Source organism: Neoarius graeffei, chromosome 14 (assembly GCF_027579695.1).
Source record: "Neoarius graeffei isolate fNeoGra1 chromosome 14, fNeoGra1.pri, whole genome shotgun sequence".
In the NCBI taxonomy this organism is placed as follows: Eukaryota; Metazoa; Chordata; class Actinopteri; order Siluriformes; family Ariidae; genus Neoarius; species Neoarius graeffei.
This window is the reverse complement of record NC_083582.1, coordinates 30,963,895-30,983,535: the sequence shown is the minus strand read 5'-3', so window position 1 is coordinate 30,983,535 and position 19,641 is coordinate 30,963,895. Positions and strand designations below refer to the sequence as shown.

Here is a 19,641-nt window from a genome sequence, read left to right as displayed (position 1 = left end):
CGTTGATAAGCTCTTCCCTTTACTACGTCAGCAAGGGAGATGATCCCCACGCCCCCCTTCTGGATTCCCACCCACTGTATGGATTGCCCGCTCAGCTCAAAAGTTGCCACCATAGATACGTCACTTCAATTTTGTAGTGAGGAGACCATAGAGGACACAACAACATGGCATCACCTAAGCGAGCGAAACATGGAAATTGCGCTGTACATGGATGTGACAACACAGAAAAGAGTCTGTTTTTACTGCCGACGGGAGAGCCCCTGAAGACGCAGTGGCTTAATTTTATTTACTCCAATAATACGCCGTCGAGTCTACCTAAGACGGTGTATGTTTGTCGGAAGCATTTTCCTGATGAATGTTTCCACAACTTGGGACAGTACAGGGCAGGTTTTGCACATCAACTGTCACTGAAGTCTGGGTCCGTACCAAGCATCCCTGCCACATCAGCCACAAACACCGAACAAGTAAGTATATAACTGTTAAGTCGTTTTACTGTGTTTTAAAATCGGTGCGTTAGCCTAGCAATGGCTACATTAGCTGTGCAGCTAACCGCTTCCTGCAGTTAGCCAGGTACTCTGCGCTACAAAACCAAAAAGCATGCAGCATGCTCTTTTAAACTGAGTTTAGTCTGGAAATTGACTGTAACTTATGAGCTTATGTTTGACTATTGCTCCGCAATGCATGTCTTCTGTTGGATAAGCGATATGTTGCTGTAGTTGCTGCTTCTATCCTCTTTGGTTATGGAGTGCGTGTTCAAGCCTAGGGTATTATACGTTTGTAAACTACCACTCCGAACACTCTCACTCTCTGTTCTCTGTGTCACGTTGAGTTTACGAAAGGAGTCCGAGGGAGAACGGGGTTTTGTCTTAGCAGCGTGGCTACAGGCGCTGATAGCAGTGAGTATGTGTATGCGCAGCTTGGTCAAGCCCCTCCCCCTCCCCCCATGGCCCGCCCTCACCCTCTACCCTTCCCCGCCTCCATGCTTCTCATTAGCAAAACGACGCACTGGGAAAAGGGCTGAAATGGGGCTTTCTCCCAGGAGGCTATATCTACGTGCTGAGGGTTCATTTCGAGAAAGGCTGCGGATATAACATCCGGAAACCTCCACGAGCCCATTTAAAGCATCAACAAACCACCATGCCTTGGGTCCTTTAAAGATTTTTTTGCGATTAATCGCAATTAACTACATAATTTTATGAGATTAATCGCAATTAAAATTTTTAATCGTTTGACAGCCCTAGAAATAATTTTGTTTTCTCGAGATCACGGAATAATTGTTTTGTTTTCTCGAGATCTCGAATTAGTTGTGTTGTTTTCTCGAGATCCTGAATTAATTATGTCGTTATCTCGGGATAACAAGGTGAATAAAAAAAAGGATTATATAAAGGGCCTCTCTCGGCTTCCGTAGTATATATTCTCAAACACAGGCGATTGCTCTAAGACAACGAGGGAGGCTCAGCCTCCTCTAAAAATGATGAACATCGTGTAGGATGAATTGCGCTAGGCTTATGTTATAGCCGACCTTATAACATTGCTATTTCAGATCCAGAATCATAGAAATATATGTGCTCAACCCACTACAGTGTGAAATCATTCCGTTATAACTTTCCCCAGTTCGCCTAATGTGTGCGTGAGTTTTCCCCCCTCGTGACAGCGCGATGCAGCCCAGCCTCAGTGGATTGGGAGCTATGTGCTTGTCAATCTCAAAATGCAAGACGATTATTGGACAAATACTGCTAAAATGCCCGCCCACGGAGTCCCACGGACTCCCAGCCTCAGTGGACTTCAACGGCATTTGGGAGCTATGCGCTTTTCAATCTCAAAATACAAGACGGTTATTGGACAAATACTGCGAAAACGCCCGCCCACCAGACTCCCAGCCTCACATGGGAGGGACATGGCAGTTTCCGCGAGGAGACTGGTGATTGGTGAAAGCGGCCGGATATTTTCTTTGATTGACAGCTTGTTTCAACTATAGACAGGCAACAGTGTTGCCAGATTGGGCGGTTTTAAGTGCATTTTGGCGGGTTTGAACATATTTTGGGCTGGATAATGTCAGCAATATCTGGCAACATCAGTTCAGTCCCATGCGGATTCGCAAGTGCTGTGGTGTATTGTAAGAGATCAGCTTACATTTCGATTTCATTCATTACATATGGTTTCTACCAGCTTTTTTAGTTTGTATATATTTTCATTGTAAATAAAGTGTAAATATAGTGTTGTCAAGTTTGCTATCTTAGTTCCTGAAATTTTGTTTATTTGAGTGACTGAACTTGAACTTGAGGGGGCTAGTCAGCTAGCAAGAAAGCTGCGCACGGATGCCAAGCATTGCTGATTTAATTTTGGCGAAGCCATTTGCCAGTCTTCCTTTCGAGGAAAAAATTAAAATTAAAGAGCAGGGTAGACCAACGCCTCAAATTGACTTGGTGAAAAAGGTAGGGAATAATACTTGTTCCTTTCGGCTCTCCTGGTACGAGAAAGTGAATTGGCTAACAGCAAGTGACCCACATCAACAACAGTAAATAGGCTACTTTAGTAGTATGTCATGGATGGACCAAAAATATAGAATCTATTTAAAATGTTTATGCTGAGTATATTATATTGGAATATATATTTCTCTGGATATGAAGTAAACACAGCTACAATTTGGAAAACATTTTTAAACAAAAACACAGCCGAGGTCAATTTTTAAACAACATGCCACAATTTTAAAATATAAAATGTTAAAATACCCCCCCCCCCCCCCCCCCCAACACCACCATCATGTATATTGGACAGTAGGCTAATGGGCCAAAAGAACCTGTTAGTTCACAGTTCGTGACCCTGCCAACAATCAGCCAGATCAGAGGCAAGAGTATGGGCAAAATTGATGTGTTTTTTCTTTTAAAATCTGGAAATATCGTAACCGACCAGCCTCCCCTGTTTGAAAGACTACCAGCCGCCACTGTTCTCAAATCACTTGTCTCTTTTTTGTTTCTGTTTAACATACCATTCTGACAGTTTGGCCATATTGCTGTGTTGAACAGCTTGTTGCACCTTCCATTAAAGTGTTCACTTTTGTACACATCTTCTTGCTTTATTCATTCAGTTGTGGGGAATGGTTAGTAAGGTTGATTCTGGCCTAGGCTATGTTGAGGTCACATATCTACTTTAAGTTCATGCTATAGTGCATACAATTGTAGAGATATAGCCTACATGTGCATATGCATTCTTCTTGGCGTTCTCACAAACAGGTGAAATAAATCAGTTTAAATTTGGCCTATGGACATAGCCTGGCCTATTCTCAGCCATTACAAAATCTGTTGTCTGACCATAATTTAACTGATCTGTATACCACTATGCTACTAGATAACAAAATGCCTGTTTGTTTTATTTCATGTGAGATGTTGATAAATGTGAGCTTCAACAAAATGATAAGAGCACCTCTCTGAGTGTCACGTTTACGTTAAAAAAAAGGTGTGCGTGCACGAGCATGGTCGCGCGCAAAAGTGTCCCGGTTTCAGACTAGGGAAATCTGGTCACCCTAAAACAAGGTGAAAGTATGAAAACGTACTCACGTAAAATAGAAACAAGGTGAAAGTACAGACTGTTATTACGAGGGTTTTTTTTGTGCAGGAAGCTGTTGAAGTCGACGCTGGTGCTGATGCCACTCTTTGGGGTGCACTACATGGTGTTTATGGGTCTTCCTTACACCGAGGTCACCGGGCTGCTTTGGCAGATCCAGATGCACTATGAGATATTCTTCAATTCGTTACAGGTAAAACCTGACCCCATGCTCTTTACCACACACTACAAAAAAAGTTATTTTTTGCTATAATATACAAAAAGGCAGAAAACACTACAAAGGACTTTACATCTTGAGTTAAGATGAAGGTTAACTTGCTGGAAGAGCCCAATAATCAGGGTTTGGTACATTACATATTTTACTTGGCAAAATAAAATTAAGCATGTGCCTATGTACATGTTAGTAAGCAGTTATTACTGAAAATCAGTTTGTACATGGAAGCAAATTTATTGATATTGTATTCATGTTTCAAACATAATTGGATTGATGGTTTTATTTTTCTTCCTTTAAGGGCTTTTTTGTGGCCTTCATCTACTGTTTCTGCAATGGAGAGGTACTATAAATGCTTAAAAAACCAGAAATTCTAATTAAAAGTAATATTGATTTTATGGAAATCCAAGTGCATGCATGACTTGTTTTTTTTTTTTCCATCCTTTTACGTATTCAAATATTTGCTTGAAATCAAAAATGTTGTTATTTTTGCCTCTTGAGGTTGGTTTCAGGCTGCCTTAAAATGTTCATTTCTAAAAGCACCTCATCATACACCAATCAGACATAACATTATGACCACTGAGAGGTGAAGTGAATTACATTGATTATCTCATTACAATGGCACCTGTCAAAGGGTGGGATATATTAGACAGCAAGAGAACAGTCAGTTCTTGAAGTTGACGTGTTGGAAGCAGGAAAAATGGGCAAGCGTAAGGATCTGAGCGACTTTGACAAGGGCCAAACTGTGATGGCCAGATGACTGGGTCTGAGCATCTCCAAAATGGCACATCTTGTGGGGTTACAGAGCTACTGTAGCACAACCTGCTGAAAAAGTTCGTGCTGGCTAAAACAGAAAGGTGCCAGCATTAACTTTTGCAGCAGTTTGTGCTATAGAAGCTCTTCTGTGGGATTGGACCATATGGGCTAGCCTTCGTACCCCATGTGAATCAATGAGCCTTCGACACCCATGACCCTGTCACCAGTTCGCCAGTGTCCTTCCTTGGACCACTTTTGGTAGGTACTAATCACTGCATACCAGGAACACCCCACAAGATGTGCCATTTTGGAAATGCTCAGATCCAATCATCTAGCCATCACAATTTGGCCATTGTCACGAAGGCTAGCCCATATGGTCCAATCCCACAGAAGAGCTACTGTAGCACAAGCTGCTGCAAAAGTTAATGCTGGCACCTTTCTGTTTTAGCCAGAATTAACTTTTTCAGCAGGTTGTGCTACAGTAGCTCTATAATCCCACAAGATGTGCCATTTTGGAGATGTTCAGATCCAGTCATCTAGCGATCACAATTTGGCCCTTGTCAAAGTCACTCAGATCCTTATGCTTGCCCATTTTTCCTGCTTCCAACACATTAACTTTGAGAACTGACTGTTCTCTTGCTGCCTAATATATCCCAACCCTTGACAGATGCCGCTGTAATGAGATAATCAATGTTATCCACTTCAGCTGTCAGTGGTCATAACGTTATGGCTGATCGGTGTTTATCAACTCAGTGACACGCCTACTTTTCCATAGACAGATCTTATTAGATTTTTTTGCCTTGTTTGCAACTTCCACCATGTTGACAGTTAAGGGTAAAAATGATGTACATATGTTCTAATATATGGGCGGCATGGTGGTGTAGTGCTGTCGCCTCACAGCAAGAAGGTCCAGGTTCAAGCCCCGTGGCCGGTGAGGGCCTTTCTGTGTGGAGTTTGCATGTTGTCCACGTGGGTTTCCTCTGGGTGCTCCGGTTTCCCCCACAGTCCAAAGACATGCAGGTTAGGTTAACTGGTGACTCTAAATTGACTGTGAATGGTTGTCTGTCTCTATTGGCCCTTTTCCACTACCCTTTTTCAGCCCGACACGGCTCGCGTTTCGACTACCTCAGAGTGGCGCGACTCAGCTCGCTTCAGCCTTACTCAGCACCCAAAACTCGCACGGTTTTGGAGTAGGGCTGAAGCAAGCCAAACCGAGCCGAGTGGGGCTAGGGGCGTGAGGAGACACTCCCCTGTGCACTGATTGGTGAGGAGGAGTGTCCTCACATGCCCACACACGCCCCGCGAGCACGCTGGGATCTGTAAACACCGTAAACCCGGAAGAAGAAGAATTACGAATTACGAGAATTTCTGAAGCCTTATGCGCCTCGCCTCATCTATACACTCTTGCCAGTATCTGTTGGCGTTGTTGGTGACAACAAGCCACAGCACCAAGACCAGCAACACTAACAACTCCATGTCCTCCATGTTTATTGTTTACTCTCCGGGTCATGAGACTACCACTTAAAAGGTCACTGATGTCACTGTTTGCGCCGCCTAACGACATCACGTAACGTCCACCCACTTTCGCTAACTCCACCCAATGTGTCCACCCACTTCCAGCCAGCACGGCTCAGCGCGGTTGTAGTCGAAATGCAACTCCAACAGCCCCGCTCAGCTTGACTCAGCCCAACTCAGCACGGCACGGCTCAGCCGCGTTGGTAGTGGAAAAGCGGCATATGTGTCCACCCTGTGATGACCTGGCGACTTGTCCAGGGTGTACCCCACCTCTCGCCCGTAGTCAGTTGGGATAGGCTCCAGCTTGCCTGCGACCCTGTAGAACAGGATAAAGCGGCTACAGATAATGAGATGAGATGAGATGAGATGTTCTAATATTGTTCTGCATCCAATTGAACTTTTAAAATCCTTTTAAAAGCCATTTTCTTAACTTTAAAATCAAATACGATGTCATTCAGAGGTTAGGTCAGAACGGAAGGTAAGGAAATGTGAAATTGTATAGAAAGGGCTGTACCATTAGTCTGGATTAACTAAAGTTCATTTGATAACCTCTTAAAGTGTCATCAAGTCAGTGTCACTAACGACCTGATAAGCAGACGTTTCCCAGTAAGACAGTGAACAATGGGGGGAAAAAAGTGTAAACTGGAACTTCGGATGTATATTTGATTTTGATCTGACCTAGTGCGCTTTTATCCTTTTCATTCCTTTGCTGTTTCATTTGATTTGGTTTCTCATTGCATGTAATTAAACAAATCAAAAGCAAAAGACATCAAGGGGTGTGTCGTAGCTCAAAGCATCCTGATAAAACTCTTTCATTCATTCATCAGTAACATCTTGAGAAAAGTACTAGAACTGTATTTGTTGATCACAGGTGCAGGCAGAGGTGAAAAAGGTGTGGCTACGGCGGAGCCTCGCTCTGGATATCAAGCAAAAGGCACGTGTAGTCAGCAGCACCGGGGGTGGGAGCTGTTACTATGGCGGCATGACATCACACACCACCACTCAGAGCATCTGCCTTGGCGCCCATGGACCAGTCCTGGCTCGGGGTGTGACTGTAGGAGTCAGAGGCCAATCACACATTGCTAACTTGCCAGGGTACACACCCAGTGAGACTCCAGAGACCATATTACCCAGAGTTCAGCAGTCAGAGCTCAGAAGTGCTGACAGCATGGGGGCACTGTATGATCAGAATGGGCAAAAAATTGTAGGACCTCAAGAAGTGGAGGAGGAATTAGAGAAAGAGCCATCGCTATACTTTATAGCTGAAGATCATTCCGGCTTGGTGTCGCTGAAAGATTTGGAAACGATTCTCTGAAAAACTTTGTGTGATATGTTATTAAACCTTGGCTGGCGAGCAGGTTTTGTTTTCTCTAGCAATTGTGATGTTAAATGTCTGGAACTAATGTATATCATCTTTTTATTATTTACTTAGTCAAAACTACTGAAAAGTGACCAGCATTTGTATTTAGTTATGAATATTTATATGAAGATTAGTCATAACTAATTGAAAGCATTGACAGTAACAAACCCACCGTTAACATTTCTTCATTTTGTAGTGTTATAATCCGGAACCGAAATGGACTTAATTGGTATTTTACCATTTGATTTGCACAATACTGTATGTCTAACATTCAAACATGCAAAATATTTTGATTGTGACACAAAAGGCTAATTAAATAAATAAGCAGAATTATATTTTTAGCTGCAATCGCAGCTTTGTCTTCTTGGATCTCTATCAGCTTTGCATCGGGATCCTGATATTTTTGCCTCTTCTTCTTGGCAGAATAGCTCCAGCACTGTCAGATTGGATGCAGACCATTGGTGAACAACAGTCTTGCTTCAGATTCTCAATAGGTTTGAGGACTAGGAGATGCTAACACTTTCAGTTTCTTGGTTTTAAACCACTCCAGTGTAGCTTTGGCAGAATGCTTAGAGTTAGTGTCCTGTTGGAAAGTATGGAAAGTGAAGTGCTGCTCAAGTCTCTTGCAGACCGGATTACGTTTTCTTGTATTTGGTTCCATCAAGCTTACCCCCAATCCTGACCACTTTCTCAGTCCGTGCTGATGAAAAGCATCTGCACAAAATGATGCTACCACCACCATGCTTCACCATAGGAAAGTTTTTGTCAGTGAAACAGCAGTGTTGGATTTTCACCAAATTGAGCACTTTGTTCCAAAAAGTAAATTGGTCTAATCAAACAAAAGAACCTTTTCCCACCTAGTTCCTGAGTCTCCAAATGTTTTAAATAACAGCTTTCTTCTCACCACTCTTCTATAAAGTCCAGCATTGTGATATGTCTGGGCTGTGGTCCTGTAAAACGTTTCTGCAATTTGAGCAGTGGATCTTTTCAGCTATGTCAGATATACCCTTGGTCTAGCTAACTCCTCTAGGCAAAGAGTCATGGTTATACCATTTTCTTTCTCTTTTTGTATTAACAGATTTAACGGCATGCTGTGGGATTTTCAAAGTTTGGGGTTTTTTTTTTGCTTGTTTGTTTGTTTGTTTGTTTGTTTGTTCGTTTGTTTGTTTGTTTGTTTTTTAATAACCAAACTCTACGTGAGTCTTTTCCACAATTTTGTCCCAGATTTCTTGTGATTTCTCCTTGGTCTTCATGACGCTATTTGTTTAGATATGTTCTCTAACAAATTCTGGATTCTTCCAGGAACAGGTGCATTTATATTGAGATCATATGTCACTTTAATTGCACACAGGTCGACTCCATTCATGTAATTATTTGACTTCTGGTGGCAGCTGGTACTTTTTTTTTTTTTTAATTTGTAAATTATTTTTCAAACCATATTGATTTTTGCCCTCACTTCAATACTTCAATCTTCAACATTATGGGAATTACTGTGCAGCTTTATAATGTACAATCCCAGTTTAATCCATTTCCATTCCATATTTGTGTAAGACACGGGCGATTGCTCTAAGACAATGAGGGAGGCTCAGCCTCCTCTAAAAATGACGAACATCGTGTAGGATGAATTGCGCTAGGCTTATGTTATAGCCGACCTTATAACATTGCTATTTCAGATCCAGAATCATAGAAATATATGTGCTCAACCCAACTACAGTGCGAAATCATTCCGTTATAACTTTCCCCAGTTCGCCTAATGTGTGCGTGAGTTTTTCCCCCTCGTGACAGCGCGATGCAGCCCAGCCTCAGTGGACTTCAATGGAATTTGGGAGCTCTGCGCTTTTCAATCTCAAAATGCAAGACGATTATTGGACAAATACTGCGAAACCGCCCGCCCACCGGACTCCCAGCCTCAGTGGACTTCAATGGCATTTGGGAGCTATGCACTTTTCAATCTCAAAATGCAAGACGGTTATTGGACAAATACTGCGAAAATGCCCGCCCACGGACTCCAAGCCTCACAGTGGGAGGGACATGGCAAAGCTTTCCGCGAGGAGACTGGTGATTGGTGAAAGCGGCCGGATATATTCTTTGATTGACAGCTCGTTTCAAATATAGACAGGCAGCGGTGAATCTCAGTTCAGTCCCATGCGGATTCGCAAGCGCTGTGGTGTATTGTAAGAGATCAGCTTACATTTCGATTTCATTCATTACATACAGTTTCTACCAGCTTTTTTAGTTTGTATATATTTTCATTGTAAATAAAGTGTAAATATAGTGTTGTCAAGCTTGCTATCTTAGTTCCAGAAATTTCGTTTATCTGAGTGACTGAACTTGAACTTGAGGGGGCTAGTCAGCTAGCAAGAAAGCTGCGCACGGATGCCAAGCATTGCTGATTTAATTTTGGCGAAGCCATTTGCCAGTCTTCCTTTCAAGGAAAAAATTAAAATTAAAGAGCAGGGTAGACCAACGCCTCAAATTGACTTGGTGAAAAAGGTAGGGAATAATACTCGTTCCTTTCAGCTCTCCTGGTACGAGAAAGTGAATTGGCTAACAGCAAGTGACCCACATCAACAACAGTAAATAGGCTACTTTAGTAATATGTCATGGATGGACCAAAAATATAGAATCTATTTAAAATGAGTATATTATATTGGAATATATATTTTTCTGGATATGAATTAAACACAGCTACAATTTGGAAAACATTTTTAAACAAAAACACAGCCGAGAACATTTCACACTACAGACCTGGATTAAAAGTGAAGCGTTGTCAAAATTGTCAATAAAACATTTCTCAGTCAAAATAAGTAAAATATAGGGAAAGTGTCATTGAATGAAATGTGTGGCACCCAGCTCTATGTTTGGCTCCCCAAGGTCAGTGCTTGTGCCTATTCCAGAACACTCTGCTGTTACTGCTGAGGTTCCTGACAAAGAGCTGCTTTCAATAATGATCAATTTTTAAACAACATGCCACAATTTTAAAATATAAAATGTTAAAATATACCCCCCCCCCCCCCAACACCACCATCATGTATATTGGACAGTAGGCTAATGGGCCAAAAGAACCTGTTATTTCACAGTTTGTGACCCTGCCAACAATCAGCCAGATCAGAGGTAAGAGTATGGGCAAAATTGATGTGTTTTTTCTTTTTTCTTTTAAAATCTGGAAATATCGTAACTGACCAGCCTCCCCTGTTTGAAAGACTACCAGCCGCCACTGGTGTAAGACATTGTAAATATTTCATTTTTAGGATCACAAAAAGTCAAACAAAATACAACTAAAATCATGGTAATGATCTTGCAAGACAGAAATATGTAGGTGGCTTTATTTATTTATTTTTGCTAGTTATTTTTTAAACAATGCTAGATCATGAGCACAAAACATTTTTCATCGAGACTGAAAAAAATCATATATTTAAGTATCTGCATGAAGTCATCATTCTTAAATGTACCTCGCAGTATAATGTGCTGAAGATATGGCAATGGTCCTGGTAGGAATAACGTTGCTGGTTCGCTTTAACGACTTTTCCCAACTGAAAATCCCTAAAGCAACACACAGTGAGGATATAATATAATTGTTTTATCATTTATAGTGTATTGTTTAATTTTTTTATAGAATGTTGTGCTGTCGACACGAAACAGATCTGTTTAATTTACTAGCTGTTAATATTAGATGCAATTTTATATAACTTCTTTTACAACAACCCATTTAACCAGACGCTGTTTAGCTGCACCTACATTGTCATGTATAGCTATCACACTACTTTAATTTTATTGGAACCTGTTGTACAGTCAAGTCCAAAAGTTTGTGCACCCTTAGATAAAACATAGGTTAAAAATGGTTTTCTGTATGCAATATGAATGTTTTATAAATATAAATATTATTATTATTTGTTTCAACTCTGCTAAAAACTGAAATTTCCCTTCTTCAAATCAGCAGAATCTAGTCTCAAAATATTTTTGCTTTAGAATTTAGATTGCCTTTTTGCAGGAAATGCTCATGTTTCCTTTTTATAACTTCTTGCATACACTCACCGGCCACTTTAAAAGGAACTTCTTGTTAATTCTAAGATTCCTGTTCTTGGCTACAGGAGCGGAACCCAATGTGTTCTTTTGCTGTTGCATGCTGAAATGCTTTTCTGCTCATTACGGTTGTAAAGAGTGATTATATGAGTTACTAGATCCTTCCTGGCAGCTCAAACCAAACTGTCCATTTTCCTCTGACCTTTCTTCTCAACAAGGTGTTTGTTTCCACCCACAGAACTGTCGCTCACTCAAAATTTTTTTTTGTTTTTCACACCATTCTGTGTAAACTCTAGAGACTGTTGTGTGTGAAAATCCCAGGAGATCAGCAGTTTCTGAAATACTCAAACCAGTCCATCTGGCTCAAACCAACACCCATGCTACACTGAAAGTCACAGAGATCGCGATTTTTCCAATTGTGATGTTTGAAATGAAGATTAACTGAAGCTCTTGATTTGTATCTGCATGATTTGATGCATTGTGCTGTTGTCAGGGGATTGGCTGATTAGAGAACTGCATAAAACAGCAGGTGGATGGGTGTTCCTAATAAAGTAGGCTGGTGTGTGTGTGTGTATATGTATATATATATATATATATATATATATATATATATATATGTATGTATATATATATATATATATATATATATATATATACACACACACACACACACACACACACACATATATATATATATATATATATATATATATATATATATATATATATATATACATACACACACACAACCCCGATTCCAAAAAAAGTTGGGACAAAGTACAAATTGTAAATAAAAACGGAATGCAATGATGTGGAAGTTTCAAAATTCCATATTTTATTCAGAATAGAACATAGATGACATATCAAATGTTTAAACTGAGAAAATGCATCTTTAAAGAGAAAAATTAGGTGATTTTAAATTTCATGACAACAACACATCTCAAAAAAGTTGGGACAAGGCCATGTTTACCACTGTGAGACATCCCCTTTTCTCTTTACAACAGTCTGTAAACGTCTGGGGACTGAGGAGACAAGTTGCTCAAGTTTAGGGATAGGAATGTTAACCCATTCTTGTCTAATGTAGGATTCTAGTTGCTCAACTGTCTTAGGTCTTTTTTGTCGTATCTTCCATTTTATGATGCGCCAAATGTTTTGTATGGGTGAAAGATCTGGACTGCAGGCTGGCCAGTTCAGTACCCGGACCCTTCTTCTACGCAGCCATGATGCTGTAATTGATGCAGTATGTGGTTTGGCATTGTCATGTTGGAAAATGCAAGGTCTTCCCTGAAAGAGACGTCGTCTGGATGGGAGCATATGTTGCTCTAGAACCTGGATATACCTTTCAGCATTGATGGTGTCTTTCCAGATGTGTAAGCTGCCCATGCCACACGCACTAATGCAACCCCATACCATCAGAGATGCAGGCTTCTGAACTGAGCGCTGATAACAACTTGGGTCGTCCTTCTCCTCTTTAGTCCGAATGACACGGCGTCCCTGATTTCCATAAAGAACTTCAAATTTTGATTCGTCTGACCACAGAACAGTTTTCCACTTTGCCACAGTCCATTTTAAATGAGCCTTGGCCCAGAGAAGACGTCTGCGCTTCTGGATCATGTTTAGATACGGCTTCTTCTTTGAACTATAGAGTTTTAGCTGGCAACGGCGGATGGCATGGTGAATTGTGTTTACAGATAATGTTCTCTGGAAATATTCCTGAGCCCATTTTGTGATTTCCAATACAGAAGCATGCCTGTATGTGATGCAGTGCCGTCTAAGGGCCCGAAGATCACGGGCACCCGGTATGGTTTTCCGGCCTTGACCCTTACGCACAGAGATTCTTCCAGATTCTCTGAATCTTTTGATGATATTATGCACTGTAGATGATGATATGTTCAAACTCTTTGCAATTTTACACTGTCGAACTCCTTTCTGATATTGCTCCACTATTTGTCGGCGCAGAATTAGGGGGATTGGTGATCCTCTTCCCATCTTTACTTCTGAGAGCCGCTGCCACTCCAAGATGCTCTTTTTATACCCAGTCATGTTAATGACCTATTGCCAATTGACCTAATGAGTTGCAATTTGGTTCTCCAGCTGTTCCTTTTTTGTACCTTTAACTTTTACAGCCTCTTATTGCCCCTGTCCCAACTTTTTTGAGATGTGGTGCTGTCATGAAATTTCAAATGAGCCAATATTTGGCATGAAATTTCAAAATGTCTCACTTTCGACATTTGATATGTTGTCTGTGTTCTACTGTGAATACAATATCAGTTTTTGAGATTTGTAAATTATTGCATTCCATTTTTTTTTTACAATTTGCACTGGGTTGTGTATATATATATATATATATATATATATATATATATATATATATATATATATACACACACTGTGTATGTATATATATTCTTTTTTTTGTAAATGATTATAACATACTGTAGAGGTCCCTTTTCGTTTTGTTCATTCCATCACCTTCAACAACAGATCAATATCACGAATGTAATGTGTACACTGCTAACTATGCTGCTCATGGAGTATTATATTTGTTTGGTATTCTGCTCTCCCAGTTTACTCTTTTCATTCTCTCTTTATTTATACAGTATATTAACTGAGAATTTAAGTATTCAATGCAAAGCAAATGACCAAATGATTCCAATTTCCTCCAATCTACTGGCAGGCTGTGCATTTTAGGAAAGGAACAGGACAGGAAGCCTGATGTGAAGTTAAACCTGAGAAGACAAGACAAGCACTATATCATTCAGGACACAGCACTGAGACAGTTTTACTTACCCTTTCACTTAGTGTGAAAATCAAAGGCGGCTTTGAAAGCACGCACACACACACACACACACATTACACACGCTTACTCAAACCACCATTGATCTTGAACTTCTGCTCTCCAAACAAACGCTGCTGGGAATCAGAGCAGGAAAATCGAACCTGGTCTGAGGAATACAGGAAGTGAGTTGTGTAGAGTTCCAGACTCTGTAAATGGAGAGAGAAATGACTAGAGGGTGATAAAAGGACATCATCTCTCCATGTGTGCAGTTTCAGTATTTAAGGACTAAAGAGATGACTCAGTTCCACCTTTTTTTGCTGTGAATATGTCTTGGACCCTTTAGCAGACACTGTTGCCTTATCCAGAGCAACATGCAACCTACCTAGAGCAGCCTGGGTGTCAGTTGAGGGTTCGATACCTCACTCAAGGGCACTTCAGCCATTCCTTCCAGTCCAGGGAATTGAACCAACAACCTTTTACTCCTAAAGCAGCTTCTCTAACCTTTAGGCTATGACTTCCCCCAATTGGTGCTTTAGTAAATACAGAATGTGTAGTTATTTTTATATACAGTATATATTTTTTCGATTTTAAAAGGACAAATGCAAGCACACACACATACAAACCAACCAACAAATTATATACTTGGTGATTTTTTTTTTTTAAACCGGAAAATTATGGGCCATACGATGTGCACACTTTAATCATAACAACGCCATTACCAGTCCAAGCTAGTATCAGCTAAATAACTAGCCTAGTTGCTGTGTTAGATGTATTACATTCAGTCATGAAGATGAGGAGATTGTTTGCCTTCGCTGTACCTTCACTGTAGAGGCAGGAAATCGAGAGAATTTGCTGTAGCCCCAGTTAAAGTAGGACATCACATCACTCACCAGTGAATGTCGCGAAAATAAACATGCTGCTATTTTTCAAAATGGCTCCTCATGCAACTTTTTCATTTACTAATTTTTTCACCTCCAGTTTGTCCTAGATGTTATGTTTGGTTGGATGATACAGTATTGTGCAAAAGTCTTAGGCACCCGATTTTTTTCATACAAACTTTGTTGTAGATTTCTATTTTATGACTTTTACATTAGGGTGGTGTAGTGGTTACTGTCGCCTCACAGCAAGAAGGTTCTGAGTTCAAGCCCAGTGGCTGACAAGGGCCTTTCTGCGTGGAGTTTGTATGTTCTCACCGTGTCTGCATGGGTTTCCTCCGGGTACTCTGGTTTCCTCCACAGTCCAGATATATGCAGGTTAGGCTAATTGGTGGCTCTAAATTGACCGTAGGTGTGAACGGTTGTTTGTCTCTATGTGTTAGCTCTGGTGACTTGTCCAGGGTGTACCCCGCCTCTCGCTCATAGTCATTTGGGATAGGCTCCAGCTTGCCTGTGACCCTGTACAGGATAAGCAGCTACAGATAATGGATGGATGGACTTCTACATTACTGAGTCAGTACAAAAACATTTTAGAGTTCCAAACATTCATTTTCCAGCACAAAATTAAATGTTACAGAAAAAAAGTTTGTATCTGAGCAGCATATTCCATAAGAGAGCACTTTTCAGGTGAAAAAAGAAAACATAATGAAGGCTGCTGGGTTTTGGTGCAAAACGAAGAAGCGAGTGTGACAGTCAAAGTGTCCAGAAGAACTGTAGCTGGTTCTGTAAGATGCTCAGTAAAACCTACAGCTCATTTCCACATAAAACTGCACTCATTATACCTGAGAGTACTATTTTTTTTTTAAAGCAAAGGGTCATCTCACACCAAATATTGACTTTGTTTCATTTATTATGGCTTACTGATTACTGCTTATAGTATTTTTTTAATGTTGAAACATTTCATTTCATTATTTTTCAGCCATTTTTGGTCAACAGCATTTCTTTACATGTGCCTAAGACTTTTGCACAGTACTGTAGTGTATATACGCTCGTCGGTCAGTGCTCTTCTGAATATTTGAACGTTTTCAACTTTGGAAGTTCTACTGTGACCAAAGAAACAATTTTAAAAACAATTGTTTAAACCGTGTTTATAAGCTGTGTTGGAAGTTGAGGAGAGAAAAAAGTCTAATATGAAAAGAGCATACTAGGAAATCCTGCAAAGGTTGCATGAAAATCAAACCATTTTTGTGAGATTACAAGCTTGCATAGCCTACCCTGTAGCATTTCGTATCCTTGCATCCGTCCTTCAACCAGAAGTTTTTTTTCTTTAATTAATTGAATGAAACCCCAGAGGTAGAAATATTAGCATTGTCAGCATGGTGTGTGAATTCTGGCTCTGACAGTTCTTCTACATCATTGCTCTTAACTAGAAACCGTTTATTTAATCCCAGTCACTTATTATAGTTATTATTTTTGTCTGTACCTGCTCACATTGCATTCTTGGGTCCTTCACCTTTCCAGTCTTGATGTGTCTGTATGCATGTACGGTAGAACACATTTCCTGTTGCTTCTGAATAATATATTTGTATTTGCTTACATCTGTAATGTAGATACGTACAGTGTATGGGAATCTCTATTCTGTCATTTATGTATGGTGTAGAAAAAAAAACAAGTTGGACAGAAAATTCATCTGAAATCCTCATAGGAAATATCAGAATTTCCTGTTCACACACAATTGTGATGTCCCAGTCAAGGTATTAACCTTTGCCCAGTTGATAAGAACATACTTTTTAAACTTATACAGTGTTACTGAAGAATGATGCAATTTCATTTGAAATGTACAAAAACTGTATTCATTTTTGATAACGGGTCAAATAAATTCTTTCCCTTTACACACACTATTCCTTCTCTTCAGAATTCCTTTCCTTTTCCTATGATACTCACTCATACTGCAAATGACATCCCAGCATTCTTGTGAAGATCCTGGATAAATATTTGCCTCACTCTGCTAACAGCAGAAAGCGGAAAAGTTTTTTTTTTTTTTAAATTTAACTCATGTTTGTCTTTTCTCCCCTTTTCAATGTTGTTCCATCCATCCATGAAGAATAGTGAAGAAGAGTGCATACTTTTAAATTGGATCAAACTTCAAATTTTTCCACTCAAATAGTTTGAAATACAAATGACAGATTTCTAACAAAAATTATTCTCAGAAGAATGCCTCGTTTTCATTCAAAACTTCATCAAAATGATTGACACTATATCCATCCATTATCTGTAGCCACTTATCCTGACCTACAGGGTTGCGGGTAAGCTGGAGCCTATCCCAGCTGACTATGGACGAGAGGCGGGGTACACCCTGGACAAGTCACCAGGTCATCACAGGGCTGACACATAGAGACAAACAACCATTCACACTCACATTCACACCTACGGCCAATTTAGAGCCACCGATTAGCTTAACCTGCATGTCTTTGGAGGAAACCCACACGGACATGGGGAGAATATGCAAACTTCACACAGAAGTGGCCTCATCAACCGCTGGACTCAAACCCAGGACCACTACACCACCGTGCCACCAACTGACACTATAGAATACTTCAAATGAATGCAGATGAACTGTACATCACAACCTAGACAAAACCAAACAATATTTTTGAGTACTTTCTCCAGAAATTGTCTTAGACACAATTCCCTGAGGTCGAAATGTATGATTTCAGAAATGTAAAATTTCTTCATCACTCACAAAAATGTTTTTAAAACAGGCAACACTGACAGGACATGCATGTAACTGATATAAAAATACACCGATCAGCCATAATATTAAAACCACCGAGAGGTTTAGTGAATAACGTTGATTATCTCATTACAATGGCACCTGTCAAGTGGTGGGATACATTAGGCAGCAAGAGAACAGTCAGTTCTTGAAGGTGACATGTTGGAAGCAGGAAAAATGGGCAAGCGTAAGGATCTGAGTGACTTTGACAAGTAGTAGAGGACCTGGGTTAGATATGTACAGTATGCACATAATTTAGGAGAGGATAACTCAACTGTTATAGGCTAATTTGAACCCAAGGAACAACTTGGGATGTGTGCCAAAATCGCTATCTTGGGCGAACAGGCCGAAAATTACCAATCCAAGATGGCTGCCGGTAGCCATATTGAAAATATAAATTTTTGAACCAATCACCACAGAAGTATATGCAATACCTCATTTTATGGGTTTTTGGGTATAGGGACTCCATTAGTGACATCATTTTCATGACTGAGGGAAAAGGGAACAAGCTATGGCCAAGGGCAAGGTAAAAAAAAAAAAAACACCAAAAATTGGCCAAAATTGCAGCTTCACAGAAAACATGAGAAAAACAGAATAACCCTACCTCAAACATGAAATCATGGACTTGGAAGACCTACGCACATAATTTAGGAGAGTATAAGAAAGCAAGCATTTGATTAATATAAAGAAATTGTATTTTCAATCATACTATTATGATCAGGGCGGCACGGTGGTGTAGTGGTTAGCGCTGTCGCCTCACAGCCAGAAGGTCCAGGTTTGAGACCCGTGGCCGGCGAGGGCCTTTCTGTGTGGAGTTTGCATGTTCTCCCTGTGTCCGCGTGGGTTTCCTCCGGGTGCTCCGGTTTTCCCCACAGTCCAAAGACATGCAGGTTAGGTTAACTGGTGACTCTAAATTGACCGAATGTGAGTGTGAATGGTTGTCTGTGTCTATGCGTCAGCCCTGTGATGACCTGGCGACTTGTCCAGGGTGTACCCTGCCTTTCGCCCGTAGTCAGCTGGGATAGGCTCCAGCTTGCCTGCGACCCTGTAGAACAGGATAAAGCGGCTAGAGATAATGAGATGAGATGAGACTATTATGATCAATGGAATGTTAACTTAAAGTGAAAAATACAAAACTTATTACTTTAGTAGACAGCGATATCTTGAGAACCTAAATGTTTAACAGCCAACAATACAACTTTTAACATCACATTATTACTGTTTATGTGTCACATAAACCAGGGTCAGGAACATGAAGAGTAACACAATAATAATAATAATACCATAATACTGGTGGACATCTTCCATCCATCATCTGTAGCCGCTTATCCTGTTCTACAGGGTCGCAGGCAAGCTGGAGCCTATCCCAGCTGACTACGGGTGAGAGTTGGGGTACACCCTGGACAAGTCACCAGGTCATCACAGGGCTGACACAGGGACAAACAAACGGTCAATTTAGAGTCACCAGTTAACCTAACCTGCATGTCTTTGGACTGTGGGGGAAACCGGAGCACCCGTAGGAAACCCACGCGGACACGGGGAGAACATGCAAACTCCACACAGAAAGGCCCTCGCCAGCCGCTGGGCTCAAACCCGGACCTTCTTGCTGTGAGGCGACAGCGCTAACCACTACACCACCGTACCGTGCCACCCCCGCTGGACATCTTGGATTGGTAATTTTCAGGCTGTTCGCCCCGGATAGCGATTTTTGGCACAAATCCCAAGTTATTCCTTGGGGTCAAATTAGCCTACAGTATAACAGTTGAGTTATCCTCTCCTAAATTA

At 40.7% G+C, this 19,641-nt stretch overlaps 1 protein-coding gene across 1 annotated transcript in view; it reads left to right on the top strand.

Annotated features, from left to right (window-relative positions):
• Positions 1-7,709, top strand: part of pth3r (parathyroid hormone 3 receptor) — a 102,959-nt gene extending 95,250 nt beyond the window's left edge. Inside the window, exons 13-15 of the mRNA XM_060939512.1 lie at positions 3,616-3,757; positions 4,077-4,118; positions 6,918-7,709. Coding sequence (XP_060795495.1) covers positions 3,616-3,757; positions 4,077-4,118; positions 6,918-7,361 — 628 coding nt within the window. The 3' untranslated portion in view covers positions 7,362-7,709. The remainder of the gene's footprint in view (positions 1-3,615; positions 3,758-4,076; positions 4,119-6,917) is intronic.
• Positions 7,710-19,641: the final 11,932 nt, after the last annotated feature.